The sequence below is a fragment of the Sinohyriopsis cumingii genome, chromosome 2, assembly GCF_028554795.1.
Source record: "Sinohyriopsis cumingii isolate HCF-2022 chromosome 2, ASM2855479v2, whole genome shotgun sequence".
NCBI lineage: Eukaryota > Metazoa > Mollusca > Bivalvia > Unionida > Unionidae > Sinohyriopsis > Sinohyriopsis cumingii.
Window position 1 is genome coordinate 169431581 of NC_142962.1, and position 17789 is coordinate 169449369.

The window sequence follows — 17789 nt, forward strand, 5'->3', positions numbered from 1 at the left end:
GCCAGTAGTACAATAATGATTGTCATGGAGCCATCAGCCTCTCACCAAGCTGGAAAAGCCAGTAGTACAATAATCATAGTCATGGAGCCATCAGCCTCTCACCAAGCTGGAAAAGCCAGTACTACAATAATGATAGTCATGGGGCCATCCTCCTCCCACCAAGCAAGAAAAGCCAGTAGTACAATAATGATTGTCATGGGGCCATCAGCCTCCCACCAATCTGGAAAAGCCAGTAGTACAATAATGATTGTCATGGAGCCATCCTCCTCCCACCAAGCAGGAAAGGCCAGTAGTATAATAATGATAGTCATGGGGACATCAACCTCCCACCAAGCTGGAACAGCCAGTAGTACAATAATGATAGTCATGGGACCATCAGCCTCCTACCAAGCTTGAAAAGCCAGTAGTACATTAATGATGGTCATGGGACCATCAACCTCCCACCAAGCTGGAAAAGCCAGTAGTACAATAATGATTGTCATGGGGCCATCAACCTCCCACCAAGCAGGAAAAGCCAGTAGTATAATAATGATAGTCATGGGGCCATCTTCTTCCCACCAAGCAGGAAAGGTCAGTAGTACAATAATGATAGTCATGGGACCATCAACCTCCCACCAAGCTGGAAAAGCCAGTAGTACAATAATGATAGTCATGGGTCCATCAGCCTCCCACCAAGCTGGAAAAGCCAGTAGTACAGTAGTACAATAATGATTGTCTTGGAGCCATCAGCCTCCCACCAAGCTTGAAAAGCCAGTCATTCAATAATGATTGTCATGGAGCCATCAGCTTCTCACCAAGCTGGAAAAGCCAGTAGTACAATAATGATAGTTATGAGACCATCCACTTCCCACCAAGCTGGAAAAGCCAGTAGAACAATAATGATAGTCATGGGGCCATCAACCTCCCACCAAGCTGGAAAAGCCAGTAGTACAATAATGATAGTCATGGGGCCATCGACCTCCCACCAAGCTTGAAAAGCCAGTAGTACAATAATGATAGTCATGGAACCATCAGCCTCCGTCCAAGCTGGAAAAGCCAGTAGTACAATAATGATTGTCATGGAGCCATCAGCCTCTCACCAAGCTGGAAAAGCCAGTAGTACAATAATCATAGTCATGGAGCCATCAGCCTCTCACCAAGCTGGAAAAGCCAGTACTACAATAATGATAGTCATGGGGCCATCCTCCTCCCACCAAGCAAGAAAAGCCAGTAGTACAATAATGATTGTCATGGGGCCATCAGCCTCCCACCAATCTGGAAAAGCCAGTAGTACAATAATGATTGTCATGGAGCCATCCTCCTCCCACCAAGCAGGAAAGGCCAGTAGTATAATAATGATAGTCATGGGGACATCAACCTCCCACCAAGCTGGAACAGCCAGTAGTACAATAATGATAGTCATGGGACCATCAGCCTCCTACCAAGCTTGAAAAGCCAGTAGTACATTAATGATGGTCATGGGACCATCAACCTCCCACCAAGCTGGAAAAGCCAGTAGTACAATAATGATTGTCATGGGGCCATCAACCTCCCACCAAGCAGGAAAAGCCAGTAGTATAATAATGATAGTCATGGGGCCATCTTCTTCCCACCAAGCAGGAAAGGTCAGTAGTACAATAATGATAGTCATGGGACCATCAACCTCCCACCAAGCTGGAAAAGCCAATAGTACAATAATGATAGTCATGGGTCCATCAGCCTCCCACCAAGCTGGAAAAGCCAGTAGTACAGTAGTACAATAATGATTGTCTTGGAGCCATCAGCCTCCCACCAAGCTTGAAAAGCCAGTCATTCAATAATGATTGTCATGGAGCCATCAGCTTCTCACCAAGCTGGAAAAGCCAGTAGTACAATAATGATAGTTATGAGACCATCCACTTCCCACCAAGCTGGAAAAGCCAGTAGTATAATAATGATTGTCATGGAGCCATCAACCTCCCACCAAGCAGGAAAAGCCAGTAGTACAATAATGATAGTCATGGGGCCATCTTCTTCCCACCAAGCAGGAAAGGTCAGTAGTACAATAATGATAGTCATGGGACCATCAACCTCCCACCAAGCTGGAAAAGCCAGTAGTACAATAATGATAGTCATGGGTCCATCAGCCTCCCACCAAGCTGGAAAAGCCAGTAGTACAGTAGTACAATAATGATTGTCTTGGAGCCATCAGCCTCCCACCAAGCTTGAAAAGCCAGTCATTCAATAATGATTGTCATGGAGCCATCAGCTTCTCACCAAGCTGGAAAAGCCAGTAGTACAATAATGATAGTCATGAGACCATCCACTTCCCACCAAGCTGGAAAAGCCAGTAGTATAATAATGATTGTCATGGAGCCATCAGCCTCTCACCAAGCTGGAAAAGCCAGTAGTACAATAATGATAGTCATGAGACCATCAGCTTCCCAACGAGCAGGAGAAGCCAGTAGTACAATAATGATTGTCATGGAGCCATCAGCCTTACACCTAGCTGGAAAAGCCAGTAGTACAATAATGATAATCATGGAGCCATCAGCCTCCCACCAAGCTGGAAAAGCCATTAGTAAAGTAGTACAATAATAATTATCATGGAGCCATCAGCCTCCCACCAAGCTGGAAAAGCCAGTAGAACAATAATGATAGTCATGGGGCCATCAACCTCCCACCAAGCTGGAAAAGCCAGTAGTACAATAATGATAGTCATGGGGCCATCGACCTCCCACCAAGCTTGAAAAGCCAGTAGTACAATAATGATAGTCATGGAACCATCAGCCTCCGTCCAAGCTGGAAAAGCCAGTAGTACAATAATGATTGTCATGGAGCCATCAGCCTCTCACCAAGCTGGAAAAGCCAGTAGTACAATAATCATAGTCATGGAGCCATCAGCCTCTCACCAAGCTGGAAAAGCCAGTACTACAATAATGATAGTCATGGGGCCATCCTCCTCCCACCAAGCAAGAAAAGCCAGTAGTACAATAATGATTGTCATGGGGCCATCAGCCTCCCACCAATCTGGAAAAGCCAGTAGTACAATAATGATTGTCATGGAGCCATCCTCCTCCCACCAAGCAGGAAAGGCCAGTAGTATAATAATGATAGTCATGGGGACATCAACCTCCCACCAAGCTGGAACAGCCAGTAGTACAATAATGATAGTCATGGGACCATCAGCCTCCTACCAAGCTTGAAAAGCCAGTAGTACATTAATGATGGTCATGGGACCATCAACCTCCCACCAAGCTGGAAAAGCCAGTAGTACAATAATGATTGTCATGGGGCCATCAACCTCCCACCAAGCAGGAAAAGCCAGTAGTATAATAATGATAGTCATGGGGCCATCTTCTTCCCACCAAGCAGGAAAGGTCAGTAGTACAATAATGATAGTCATGGGACCATCAACCTCCCACCAAGCTGGAAAAGCCAGTAGTACAATAATGATAGTCATGGGTCCATCAGCCTCCCACCAAGCTGGAAAAGCCAGTAGTACAGTAGTACAATAATGATTGTCTTGGAGCCATCAGCCTCCCACCAAGCTTGAAAAGCCAGTCATTCAATAATGATTGTCATGGAGCCATCAGCTTCTCACCAAGCTGGAAAAGCCAGTAGTACAATAATGATAGTTATGAGACCATCCACTTCCCACCAAGCTGGAAAAGCCAGTAGTATAATAATGATTGTCATGGAGCCATCAACCTCCCACCAAGCAGGAAAAGCCAGTAGTACAATAATGATAGTCATGGGGCCATCTTCTTCCCACCAAGCAGGAAAGGTCAGTAGTACAATAATGATAGTCATGGGACCATCAACCTCCCACCAAGCTGGAAAAGCCAGTAGTACAATAATGATAGTCATGGGTCCATCAGCCTCCCACCAAGCTGGAAAAGCCAGTAGTACAGTAGTACAATAATGATTGTCTTGGAGCCATCAGCCTCCCACCAAGCTTGAAAAGCCAGTCATTCAATAATGATTGTCATGGAGCCATCAGCTTCTCACCAAGCTGGAAAAGCCAGTAGTACAATAATGATAGTCATGAGACCATCCACTTCCCACCAAGCTGGAAAAGCCAGTAGTATAATAATGATTGTCATGGAGCCATCAGCCTCTCACCAAGCTGGAAAAGCCAGTAGTACAATAATGATAGTCATGAGACCATCAGCTTCCCAACGAGCAGGAGAAGCCAGTAGTACAATAATGATTGTCATGGAGCCATCAGCCTTACACCTAGCTGGAAAAGCCAGTAGTACAATAATGATAATCATGGAGCCATCAGCCTCCCACCAAGCTGGAAAAGCCATTAGTAAAGTAGTACAATAATAATTATCATGGAGCCATCAGCCTCCCACCAAGCTGGAAAAGCCAGTAGAACAATAATGATAGTCATGGGGCCATCAACCTCCCACCAAGCTGGAAAAGCCAGTAGTACAATAATGATAGTCATGGGGCCATCGACCTCCCACCAAGCTTGAAAAGCCAGTAGTACAATAATGATAGTCATGGAACCATCAGCTTCCGTCCAAGCTGGAAAAGCCAGTAGTACAATAATGATTGTCATGGAGCCATCAGCCTCTCACCAAGCTGGAAAAGCCAGTAGTACAATAATCATAGTCATGGAGCCATCAGCCTCTCACCAAGCTGGAAAAGCCAGTACTACAATAATGATAGTCATGGGGCCATCCTCCTCCCACCAAGCAAGAAAAGCCAGTAGTACAATAATGATTGTCATGGGGCCATCAGCCTCCCACCAATCTGGAAAAGCCAGTAGTACAATAATGATTGTCATGGAGCCATCCTCCTCCCACCAAGCAGGAAAGGCCAGTAGTATAATAATGATAGTCATGGGGACATCAACCTCCCACCAAGCTGGAAAAGCCAGTAGTACAATAATGATAGTCATGGGACCATCAGCCTCCCACCAAGCTGGAAAAGCCACTAGTACAGTCTAGTCCTAGTAACTCTTAATTTCTGAATAACATAAAAAGATAAAACATTCTGGAAATTTAACAATTCCCTATTGAAAGAGTTAGAATACATAGCATTTGTTAAGAACTTGGTTCTAGAGTGCCAGAACAAATATGTGTCTCCCACATCAAATTGAAACTTTTTTCAGCTTCTGACACTAGATTTTCCATTAATGACCAATTATTTTTTTAATGCTTTTGTTAGAAATAAGAGGCAAAACTATTTATTATGCTTCATATAAAAAAGTACAAGCACAACAGGAAGATCAAATTACAAATGAGAAAAAACTATTTTCAAAGAGGAAAACAAAATAAATAATCTGCGTGAATTAGAAAGGAAAAAGAACAAATTAGTGGAAATTCATGCCAAAAAGATGGAACGGGTCAGAGTAAGATCTAAGGCAAAATGGACTGAAGATGGGGAAAGGGTTTCAAAATATTTCTGTAATTTGGAAAATAGAGACTATACAAGTGAGATGATAACAAATTTAGCTTAACAAGATGGAACACTTTCACAAAATGAGCTACAAATTTTAACAGAAACTAAATTATGCTATGAAAAAAGTATAAGTAGTACTTGTACAGACTTCATTAAAGTCAGATACATATGAGATAATATCTGTACTCTTTATGACCTTATGTTTTGCTCAAAAAAATGCAAGGATTTCTTCTTTTAATTGAGTTTGAGAAAGCATTTGATTCTTTTGTGTGGCCTTTTATTGATAAAGTCCTAAATTTTCTAAATTTTAGCAAGAATTCAAGGCTAGATCCATCATTTCTATAAAAACAGTAAATCTTGTGCCACTTTTAATGGGCAGTGCTCACCATGGTTTGAAATCAAGAGGATGTACAGTAAACAAGGTGACCCTCCATCCTTATAAGTTTTTCTTTTATGTCCAGAGATATTAGCCCATTTGATTGAACAAATCCAAATATTAAAGGAATTAAAATAAATAACGCAGAATATTTAGTTTCACAGTATTTAGATGACACCACTCTCACCCTGGATGGCTCTCTTAAGTCAGCTCTAAACCTTATCTACCAATATTCTAAATTTTCAGGGCTCAGTATGAATAATGAAATAACTAAATGTGTATGGGTAGGAAGTACAAATTGAAGTACTAGAAAGTACTGCCAAGAATATGATTTAGATTGGAATAAATCTTATTTCATATACCCGCCATGTCGGCCTATTCTGCACATCAGGTAATTCTGTGCAACGATACATCATTTCTGTAAACATTTGATCACGTGCTATTTTGGGTCAAAAATCCATTTTGTATCCAGAAAGAAGAATCATACATTAAGAAAAGTGATATTCATGAAGTGGACAAAAATATCCCAAATTTAGGCTCAAAATGCACATAAAAATGTGATTTCTAAATGGCAACTTGAAGACCCACTCCATGACCTTCTTGAAGCAGTAACCCAGAAAATTTGATTTATTATGCATCTTTTAGAATCATACAAATAAATACATTGTATAAAAGATGGAAATGTGTACCTTAAAACAAAGCTATTCTAATCCAAGTTTCCAATTTAGCAAGAAGTTGTCCCACACGTACAAAATCGTCTGCTACCCAACGTGTCTACTTGCCATTACAACATAAATGCTCAACAAATTACCCGGCGTATAGTCTGTTTCTAAATTCTGTAGTAATTTTTCCCCATCAACAAGATGTTGTAAACACATTAAGTCCTATTCGTTGTTATTTCTCTTCCGTGTAATAGCTTATTTTTCATAAAATGTTGAACTTTACTAAGTTTTTTACAAGATTGGTTTAGTTTGCTTAATATCTCTTGCCGTTTATTGGCATTTTCACATGGAATTTTATAAAACTAGCTATAAACCTGACCTAATGACTTGACTGAACTGCTGACAAAAATAGTCCAAAAGTAATATATTTCATTTCTGTAGCAAGATGGATAAACATTACATCTTTTCAAAGCTATGCGCAGAATAGGCCGACATATCGCAAGTCAGGAAAACAGGGGGTGGTATCCCCTGTGTCCAAAATTAATATTATTTTGAACAGAATATTCTGGTGACAATTGCATCTTTTCAAATGGTAAGCATTGCTGTATTTTATTTTTGTCAATCGCTTGAATTAGGTATGCGTTTTGCTTCAATATTGGAAACGAAAACCTTAGGTGTGCAGAAATGCCCAACAGCAGTGTATCTAGGTACATGTATTACATTCTCAACAAAATTAGATGATATGGTCAAGCTCAATTTTGAAAGCAAAATTAGAGAAGTTAAATCTTTTTTTTTACAACGAGCATTAAAATCTTGGAATCTGAACAAATTCATCTTGGCTATTAGGGCATCAATCCGTTAGAGACTCTTGTAATTTTTAACTTGAGGCATGTATCCTGGCTTATTAGGATTTTGTGCAGTGAAAATTGAACACTTGTACCAGATTTAAATGATTAATATTACAAAATGATTAAGATTAAAATTTCTGCAGAAGACACTATAATGGGGGGGGGGCATAAATGTTATAAAAGCCAATTATTTGAACCTAGATAATGAATTTAAGCCTGAATTTTCTTGAAGATCGTAGCTGTTTCTGTTGATTAATATGCCTATCTTTATTTCAGTACCCTGTCCCCCAGGCAATTACTATGGACAAAACAGCTGTGTTTCCTGCCCAAGTGGTACATATCAAGAGACATACGGACAGACATCTTGCAAAAATTGTTCATATGGTTATACACCTGCACTACAAAAGACTTATTGTCAAAGTAAGTCCAGTAGGAAAACAATTTAAGAGGAATTGATGCTTAGCAAACTTGTATGTGTTTAGTTACCATCAGGGCTGACAACTTGTATGTGTTTTAGTAACCATCAGGACTGACAATTTATATGTGTTTTAGTAACCTTCAGGGTGACAACTTGTATGTTTTAGTAACCATCAGGGCTGCTAGTATTTATTTTAGTAACCTTCAGGGCTGACAACTTGTATCTATTTTAGTAACGTTACTTCAGGGCTAACAATTTGTATATGTTTTAGTAACCATCAGGACTGACAACTTGTATGTGTTTTAGTAACCATCAGGATTGACAACTTGTATGCATTTTAGTAACCATCACAGCTGACAACTTGTTTGTATTTTAGTAAACCTTCAGGATTCACAACTTGTATGTGTTTTAGTGACCTTCAGGGCTGACAACTTGTATGTGTTTTAGTAACCATTAGGGCTGACAACTTGTATGTGTTTAACCTTCAGGGCTGACAACTTGTATGTGTTTTAGTAACCATCAAGGCTGACAACTGTAATTAATTAAACTCCTATCTCCCGGAAAGTCAGTTGCAGATGCTGTAATTAATTAAACTTGTTTGTCCAGGAAGCCATTAGGGGATGCTGTAATTAATTAAACTCTTTTGTACAGGAAGCCAATAGGGGATGCAGTCATTAATTAAACTCTTTTGTACAGGAAGCCAATAGGGGATGCAGTCATTAATTAAACTCTTTTGTACAGGAAAGCTAATAGCAGATACTGCATCAAAGATGAACAAAAGATACCATAACCAGATTAAATGGTAGCAAAGAGACAAGATTTATGGCATAGCTGTGCCCTGACATAATACAAAAAGTGATGAATTAAAAATTTAGCTGTTACCAGAGGAGACTTGAGGTCAAGAATTATATTCAGGAAATTATTTGGCTCATGTTTGATGTGAAAGTCTTTTTCTATCACTTACATTTCTGTAACCCTTTCCAAATGCCATTTATATCTAGTACATAAAACTAGAGTCTGTATAACTGACTTCAAAAATCATATATTAAATTGGAATGTTTTATATAACTTGGCATAATATTTGGAATGAAAAGTGAACACGGAAGAACAAATCACAGAGTTGAGGTGTGGTATTGTGTCCATTTCCTTTAGGATACCTGACTCATGCATAACTAATGGAAAGTGAAACTTGGGCCAAGTCATTATCCTCCCAATGTACACCTTCCTGTCAAGTTTATTAACTTCCACCATGTTAGACATAAATGTTTTTTATGTGCACTAAATTAATGAATTTTATTATGATGTACCTACAGAGAAAATCCTGGATTTTTTAAGGGAATACAGTTGTCATGTACTCTGGAGGGCCTCATGTGATATTAGCTACAAATTTAGTTATTATTATTATTATTATTATTATTATTAAAAAAGTGACCCTCTATTTTACAGATTATATGTTATCTTTACCTATTTCTTTCATTTTATATACTTTAGACAGAATTACCATTTACTTAACCTTGTAGATTATCATCTTTACATTTATTTAGAATGGTTTTTCTTCCCAAAGCTTTTGTATATTTCTTTATATTTACATTTTTATAACTTTGCTTTGGATTGGTACTATTACCCATTATTGTGTTGACATGTTGGTAAACACACACACACACACACACACAAACTGGCATCAACACTAGAGATAGCACTTGCATTTGGGTCATTTTCTCAGAGACTATTGCTGATAGAGTCACATAAGTTGGTATTTACATGAGGTAAAACCTCTCAGTAAAACCTTGATCACTGTGACATGTAGTAAAACCTCTCAGTAAAACCTTGATCATTGTGACATGTAGTAAAACCTGTCAGTTAAACCTTGATCACAGTGACATGGAGTAAAACCTCTCAGTAAAACCTTGATCACTGTGACATGTAGTAAAACCTCTAAGTAAAACCTTGATCATTGTGACATGGAGTAAAACCTGTCAGTAAAACCTTGATCATTGTGACACATAGTAAAACCTGTCAGTTAAACCTTGATCACTGTGACATGGAGTAAAACCTCTCAGTAAAACCTTGATCATTGTGACATGTAGTAAAACCTCTCAGTAAAACCTTGATCATTGTGACATGGAGTAAAACCTGTCAGTTAAACCTTGATCATTGTGACATGGAGTAAAACCTCTCAGTAAAACCTTGATCATTGAGACATGGAGTAAAACCTCTCAGTAAAACCTTAATCATTGTGACATGGAGTAAAACCTGTCAGTTAAACCTTGATCACTGTGACATGGAGTAAAACCTCTCAGTAAAACCTTGATCATTGTGACATGGAGTAAAAGCTGTCAGTAAAACCTTGATCATTGTGACATGGAGTAAAACCTCTCAGTAAAACTTTGATCACTGTAACATGGAGTAAAACCTCTCAGTAAAAACTTGATCATTGTGACCTATATTTCCACTATCAGTAGATTTGGCTTGCATTTGTGTCTATTTCTTTTTCTCAGGCACTATTGCCTGTGGAATAACATAACTTAGTTGCTGGGATTACATAGTTTCTTTTAGCCCTGGTCTGCCTGACAAGCTTGGACCCATTTAACACATATTTCAGAAACAAAATGGTGGGTCCATTTCTGGGTTTTATGGATCCATAAGAAGGTGTGATTATGACATTTTGGGGGTTGGTTTCAGCAGGCTAGATGTCAAGTTGGATTCAGCAGTTAAATTTGATGATCCTGGGTTGGCTGAAACAGATCAGTGGCCTCCCAAAGTGAGACTTCCATTCCATTATGAACAGCTCTGACTACGAGAAGTATAGTTATTTATGGAATTTAAAGTGGACAGGCCATTGGACATGAAAAGATGTGTCCACTATAACTGGGAACTGCTAGTTTTGGGCTCACTTTAAATATTTAAATATATGTTGGACTAAATAATTAGTATGAAAGAGATGTGGACGCAGCTTAATATTGTTATCCCTTGTAATTGTATAATGAGGACTTGTGTAGACATTAGTGTAAAAAAGGTCATGATGACATATATTTCTTGGTTTAATCCTTTATGTTTATGTTGGGATTGTGCTAAGTTTGCCATAAGTTAGGGATTAAATTTAGCAAATTTTCTCTGAAATGTCAGTCAGTGTAAGCAATGCAGTTCCAATGTACTATGCACAGGATAGAAGGTTTAGACAATGAGTTAGGTATTTTGTACAAATGTACAGCAAGGTTCAATTTGCTTTTAAAATACCTTTTTTCTTTTTTTCATTTCATTTTTTGTTTTATTTGTTGAATTGTCTTTTTATTTTTAATTCATTTTTCAGTCCAGAAAAGTAATGGTGAAACATGCATTTAAATTTTCAAACTTAAATAAATCAGAATAGTGAAATATGCAACCAAATTTTCAAATGTAAATAAACCAAACTAGCTAAACCAAATTTTCATATGTACACAATTATTAGTGAAACAAATCTTGAAATTGAACAAAACAAATTCAGTGATGAAGACTTCATTGCTCTGATTATTAATTCTGTAGAAAGTCAGAAAAAAATCTAGGCTATTTTGAATATGGATACAAAAACAAAAAGGATTTAGTCAAATGAATTTGAAAATTTTAACAGTATTATCACCAAATGATCTTGAAATTCATTCAAAGAATAATTTAATGAGAACAGATCCGGAAATTTCATGGACAGAAAGTCTGCCTGTATATTCTGTTTGCCAGCAATAAGGACTGCAGATATGAATATTTCCCTTTCCAAGCACCATTCCCAAATCTGTCTGGCTAGCTGATCCAATTGAATTGGTGCCATTTCACCCATATTATTAATATACAAGATAGCACATATGTTGTCAGACTGAATCTCAATATGGATATTTTTGTTATCTGAATGAAGAGCTTGTAAGAAATTGCTAACAACTCTAGGCAATTTATGGAAAAAATGGTCTCACTCTTTTCCTATCTACTAGAGATTGATCTGTTTGAATCAAGTGCATAAGCTCCCCACCCTGAGAGTGATGCATCAGTTTGAATAGTAAAAGTAATCTTGTCTTGTCTGATAGATTTCCCATTCCTGTCTGCCACATTTAGATACCACCATTTAAGTTCCTGGATACTTTGTGGAGATAACTGTACTGTGTTATCAAAGTGTTTGTTTTTCTAAGGCCTCTTATTTTATCATGTTCCAATTACCTGTAGTGCATTGGAGCTTCCAGGATTGCATAAAAAGCATTAATAAGCATACCAATTAATGATGCCAACTCTCGTACTCTAACATACTTTCTACCAATGAGCTTCTTGGCAAAAATGTGGATCTTTTCCACTTTCTGCTCAGTAAGAAAAACCTTAAACTGTATGGAGTCTAATACATAACCAAACAAGGTAATTTGTTGAGATGGAATAAGCACTGATTTTTCAAGATTGATAGTGAAACCAAGAGATTTTAATGTCTCAATCATAGTCCATGTGTTTTGCAAGCAAATGTGACCATCACCATCCAAATTCAATGGGACATCAATATAATAGGAACACCTAATGCACTGCTGCCTAAATCATGCATAAATGGGTTTTAGGATCTTAGTGAAAACTCTTTGACCAGAGGAAAACCCAAAAAGTGAAATATACATCCTGAAAAAGCTGACCAGTCCAAATAAACTTTAAAAACTTCTGATAATATGTATTGGAATACTAAAATAAGCATCCTTTAGATCAATTGAAGTAAAAAAATCATTTTTCTGGATGAGATGTAAAACAATTTGAAATGTTTCTTGCTTAAAATGTTCACAATGAACAAATTTATTCAACTGTTTCAGGTTAATAATTGTCAGAAATTGTCCATTAGGTTTGGGAACAATAAAAATGTTCAAAAGAAATTTATTCCTCTCACATGTGGTTGGAACTATAGCTCCTTTGTATAGAAGTTCAGTAATTTCATTGGATATAATGGTTCTCTGCTCATCAGAAAAGGGAATTTCTTTTGGAAAAAAGGACTGGAAAGGCATGGAATCAAACTCTATTTTGTACCCCAGAAACCGTTTGCAAAATCTAAATTATTCCATGTAGCAATACAGTGTTTAAGTTTTCCCACAGAACTTACCTCTGTAGATTTTAATTTGTGGAGACTAGGGGACTAGTATAGGCAGGTCTCCTTCCTCTATTGGAATTTTGGTATTGATACCTGTACGTATTTTGAGCACTGTATGGTTGAGATTGAAATCTTGCCCTCTGATTGAAACCTGGACCTCGTATGGGCCCACCGCCTCTAGCAACATGGCCTCTATTGAAACCTCTGTAAATTTGGCCAAAATTGTCTTTTGCAAGTGCAAACCACCCAGTGTCACATCTTTTAACTTCCTTGGCCACATCATCCCCAGTAAGCATGGATGTTATGGGAATATGCATATTACAAAGATTGGAACATTTCCTTTTCAAATGTGGTCAAATCATATACCTCCTTCTGAGGGAGAGATAATATTAAACCTGACCCATAAGGGTAATAGCATCTGAAATTAGGGTCTTTGCTTCTTCATTAGTGGCAATCTGAGACTTTAGTAATTCTGCTAATTGGACAATTGACATAATTCCTGCAGCAACAAGATTTTGTATATCCCTAAAGGCTTTGTCATAAGAGTGAACTCATTTGCTAAGGTCATTCCAAATTTCTTGGTTGACAAGTGGGAGGCCCAACTTATCAGTTTTCTGGGATCTTGTACTTCTGTACAATATCATCTGCTACACATAAAGAAGTACATGCTGTATTAATCAGCTCTGCTAAGGATTTAGGTATTGGCTCTCCATTTTGGGGAGTTTTCAGTGTTGGTAACTGCCACATATTATCAGCATTGCTAGTAGAAAGACAGTTGTAATTATGTTGCAAAATATCAAATAATGCCCCATTTATTTTTCCACTCAAAGAAATTTGCTTGATTGGTCTACTTGTATCACCCTCTGCTGGGGTAACATCAAAATAGCTATATGGTCCTTCATTGTCAACTTCTACATGTAATTCAGGTAAATGTTCACCAAAAAGGCATCATTTTCATTGTCATCTGCCATAACAGGCTATATTTCATTCAGGCCTAATTTTTTCTTCAAAAGCTCAACATCTGTTTCAGACAGGTTATTTATGTATATGAGACTTGATGTCCTCGAATGTCTGACATTTTTCACTTGTTTGGTCGCCATAACAGGCTTGCATTTTGCCACTTTCTGAACTTTAGTCACAACAGACTTCAATTTTATCTCTTTATTTTTCTGTTTCGTGGCTTCTTAACTCCTCTCTCTTTTGAGGAACTTGCCTCAACTTGGCTAAAAGCTGCCATATCATCAGGCCCAAAATCAGAAAATTCTGAGTTGGCCTCAAGGTTGGTAATTGAGAGGACTTCATCCTCATCAGTAGCCATTACAAATAAGCAAAAAGAAATAATGACAAATAACAGGTATAGCTTGGACTATGTCATAAGCTGGCTACAACACCATCTTGATAACAAAGACACACCTATTATGAACTCATCACTCTGCTACAACGCCAGAATAACTATGAGATACTTCTTGTAGATGGCTTGTTTATATAGGATACTTTTCCTTTGAAGAGAGCCTGTTTAAGCCAATGACAGAGCAACATGCTATGTATATATGTGATGCCAATGATGGAGCAACATGCTATGTATATATGTGATGCCAATGATGGAGTAACATGCTATGTATACATGTGATGCCAATGATTGAGTAACATGCTATTTATACATGTGATGCCAATGATGGAGTAACATGCTATGTATACATGTGATGCCAATGATGGAGTAACATGCTATGCATACATGTGATGCCAATGATGGAGTAACATGCTATGTATATATGTGATGCCAATGACAGAGTAACATGCTATGTGTACATGTGATGCAAATGACAGAGTAACATGCTATGTATAGATGTGATGCCAATGACGGAGTAACATGCTATGTATATATGTGATCCCAATGACAGAGTAACATGCTATGTATACATGTGATGCCAATGACAGAGTAACATGCTATGTATATATATGATGCCAATGACAGAATAACATGCTATGTATACATGTGATGCCAGTGATGGAGTAACATGCTATGTATACATGTGATGCCAATGACAGAGTAACATGCTATGTATATATGTGAGGCTTGTGCAGCTCACTATATTTAAACTGTTAGAGTAACTAAGACTGAGATATCAAAACAAAGATACTTCCAGTGATGGTACTAATAGCTACAAGTATGGAAGGTACCATTACATTGGAATAAAGGATCTATATAGATTGGTGTCATTATATGTACATCGTGGACAGAAATATTTATGTAAAGAGTGTTTTAATATTTGTTAATAAACTAGAAAAGTTTTCTGAACTTGAAGGACTATGATACAGAGTAATGTACTCAATAGATACAGTGCTTGAAGTGAGATCAATTTATTTTTACTTTCTTTTTCACATATTTCCTAACAAGGAATGCTTGATTTCTGTCATCAACACAGATAGTAAATACATATGAAGTCATGCACTGCCTAGGTTTATTTAAGTACTGTCAACAAACCTTGTTCTTTTAATCTTTGTTTTGAATAGTGAAGTGTTTTGATCTGTTTTCTTTACTTTTATTTTTCTCTTGCATTTGTTCATTGGATTATTGTGCTTAATTTATTCATCCAGTCCAGCTGGATAAAAAAGAATGCTACTTCCTATAATGTTAGCGCTTGATCTTCAGACCATAATTTCCACTGTGACCATCATTGTGTTGTATTTATGAGTACCAAATTGTGATGCTGCTGCAAGTTTTTATGTTAGCTTTTGGGTAGGATTGTGTTTTTCATTTAAATTATTTTTTCAAAGATTTTTTCTTCCAAATAGTGTGTGCATGTTTGTTCATACTGAATAAATTAGTCTGATGTCCTTGATTGAGCTATGATGAATAAGCAGTATGGTGCTTATTTACCTTAAACCCAGTGTAAAAATTCAAAACTTTCTCCACAGAAAAATATATAAGCAACATGGTGTTTGCTTACCAAAAACCCAATGTAAAAATTCAAAACTTTCTCCACAGAAAAATATATAAGCAACATGGCGTTTACTTACCATAAACCCAATGTAAAAATTATAAACTTTCTCCACAGAAATATATATAAGCAACATGGTGTTTGCTTACCATAAACCCAATGTAAAAATTCAAAACTTTCTCCACAGAAAAATATATAAGCAACATGGTGTTTACTTATCAAAAACCCAATGTAAGAATTCAAAACTTTCTTGACAGAAAAATATATAAGCAACATGGTGTTGCTTACCTTAAACCCGGTGTAAAAATTCAAAACTTTCTCCAGAGAAGAATATATCTTGAATTTTGAAGTTCATAAAAGTTGTTCTTAGTCCTGATCTTTTTATTTGAATGACATGATACTGTGGAGAATCTCTGGTGTGTAACTTGTATTTAGCAAAACCTTGAAGCATGGTCAAATATGTAACTGTTATTTAAAGTTTAATTATTTGTATTAGACTTGAACATGTCTAACAAGCCTTATATATTTTCTCTGTGTTCATTTTGTTAACAACAAATTATACCTTTTTAAAAACTATAATAACACCTTCTGTATACAAGAGTTCTGACTTGGTGTAGTTTGAAAATCATAAACCAATACACAAAAGAAACAGGCAGGAGAGAGATTTCAACTAAATATTGAGTCATTGCATTCTACTTACCTACAACAATACTGCCAATCCTAAACCTGAAATAGATGAATCTGTAATTGTTAAAAATTGAATGATGGTTATATCAATAGCCCTTAAACTAAAGAAAGCCCTTGTTGCTGTTAAGAATGGATTGGTAGACCTTAAATTAAAGAAAGCCTTTGATACTGTTAAGAATGGATTGGTAGCCCTTAAATTAAAGAAAGCCTTTTGTTGCTGTTAAGAATGGATTGGTAGCCCTTAAATTAAAGAAAGCCTTTGACACTGTTAAGAATGGATTGGTAGCCCTTAAATTAAAGAAAGCCTTTTGTTGCTGTTAAGAATGGATTGGTAGCCCTTAAATTAAAGAAAGCCTTTGTTGCTGTTAAGAATGGATTGGTAGACCTTAAATTAAAGAAAGCCTTTGTTGCTGTTAAGAATGGATTGGTAGCCCTTAAATTAAAGAAAGCCTTTGTTGCTGTTAAGAATGGATTGGTTGCCCTTAAATTAAAGAAAGCCTTTGATACTGTTAAGAATGGATTGGTAGCCCTTAAATTAAAGAAAGCCTTTGTTGCTGTTAAGAATGGATTGGTACCCTTAAATTAAAGAAAGCCTTTGATACTGTTCAGAATGGATTGGTAGCCCTTAAATTAAAGAAAGCCTTTGTTGCTGTTAAGAATGGATTGGTAGACCTTAAATTAAAGAAAGCCTTTGTTGCTGTTAAGAATGGATTGGTAGCCCTTAAATTAAAGAAATCCTTTGATACTGTTAAGAATGGATTGGTAGCCCTTAAATTAAAGAAAGCCTTTGATACTGTTAAGAATGGATTGGTAGCCCTTAAATTAAAGAAAGCCTTTGTTGCTGTTAAGAATGGATTGGTAGCCCTTAAATTAAAGAAAGCCTTTGTTGCTGTTAAGAATGGATTGGTAGCCCTTAAATTAAAGAAATCCTTTGATACTGTTAAGAATGGATTGGTAGCCCTTAAATTAAAGAAAGCCTTTGATACTGTTAAGAATGGATTGGTAGCCCTTAAATTAAAGAAAGCCTTTGTTGCTGTTAAGAATGGATTGGTAGCCCTTAAATTAAAGAAAGCCTTTGATACTGTTAAGAATGGATTGGTAGCCCTTAAATTAAAGAAAGCCTTTGTTGCTGTTAAGAATGGATTGGTAGACCTTAAATTAAAGAAAGCCTTTGTTGCTGTTAAGAATGGATTGGTAGCCCTTAAATTAAAGAAATCCTTTGATACTGTTAAGAATGGATTGGTAGCCCTTAAATTAAAGAAAGCCTTTGATACTGTTAAGAATGGATTGGTAGCCCTTAAATTAAAGAAAGCCTTTGTTGCTGTTAAGAATGGATTGGTAGCCCTTAAATTAAAGAAAGCCTTTGATGGTGTTAAGAATGGATTGTTAGCCCTTAAATTAAAGAAAGCCTT

General features: G+C 37.0%; 2 protein-coding genes and 1 pseudogene across 2 annotated transcripts in view; 1 reads left to right on the forward strand and 2 right to left on the reverse strand.

Annotated features, from left to right (window-relative positions):
- LOC149806280 (uncharacterized) overlaps positions 1-17789 on the forward strand; it is a 386203-nt gene that overhangs the window by 36341 nt on the left and 332073 nt on the right. Inside the window, exon 5 of the mRNA XM_089935557.1 lies at positions 7536-7679. Coding sequence (XP_089791683.1) covers positions 7536-7679 — 144 coding nt within the window. The remainder of the gene's footprint in view (positions 1-7535; positions 7680-17789) is intronic.
- On the reverse strand, positions 11853-12290 carry LOC149806281 (uncharacterized). The gene is made up of 2 exons (XM_089951259.1): positions 12222-12290; positions 11853-11990 (listed from the first exon to the last, which is right to left on the reverse strand). Exons 1-2 carry the CDS (start codon positions 12288-12290, stop codon positions 11853-11855), a joined length of 207 nt encoding a protein of 68 aa, XP_089807385.1.
- Positions 12772-13848, reverse strand: LOC149806282 (uncharacterized; annotated as a pseudogene).

Coding starts and splice junctions, on each gene's coding strand:
- LOC149806281 (XM_089951259.1), bottom strand. CDS start 12,290: ATGTATATTTCACTTTTTGGGTTTTCCTCTGGTCAAAGAGTTTTCACT. Junction 11,991..12,221: donor AGATCCTAAAACCCATTTAT/GCATGATTTAGG, acceptor CTTACTGAGCAG/AAAGTGGAAAAGATCCACAT.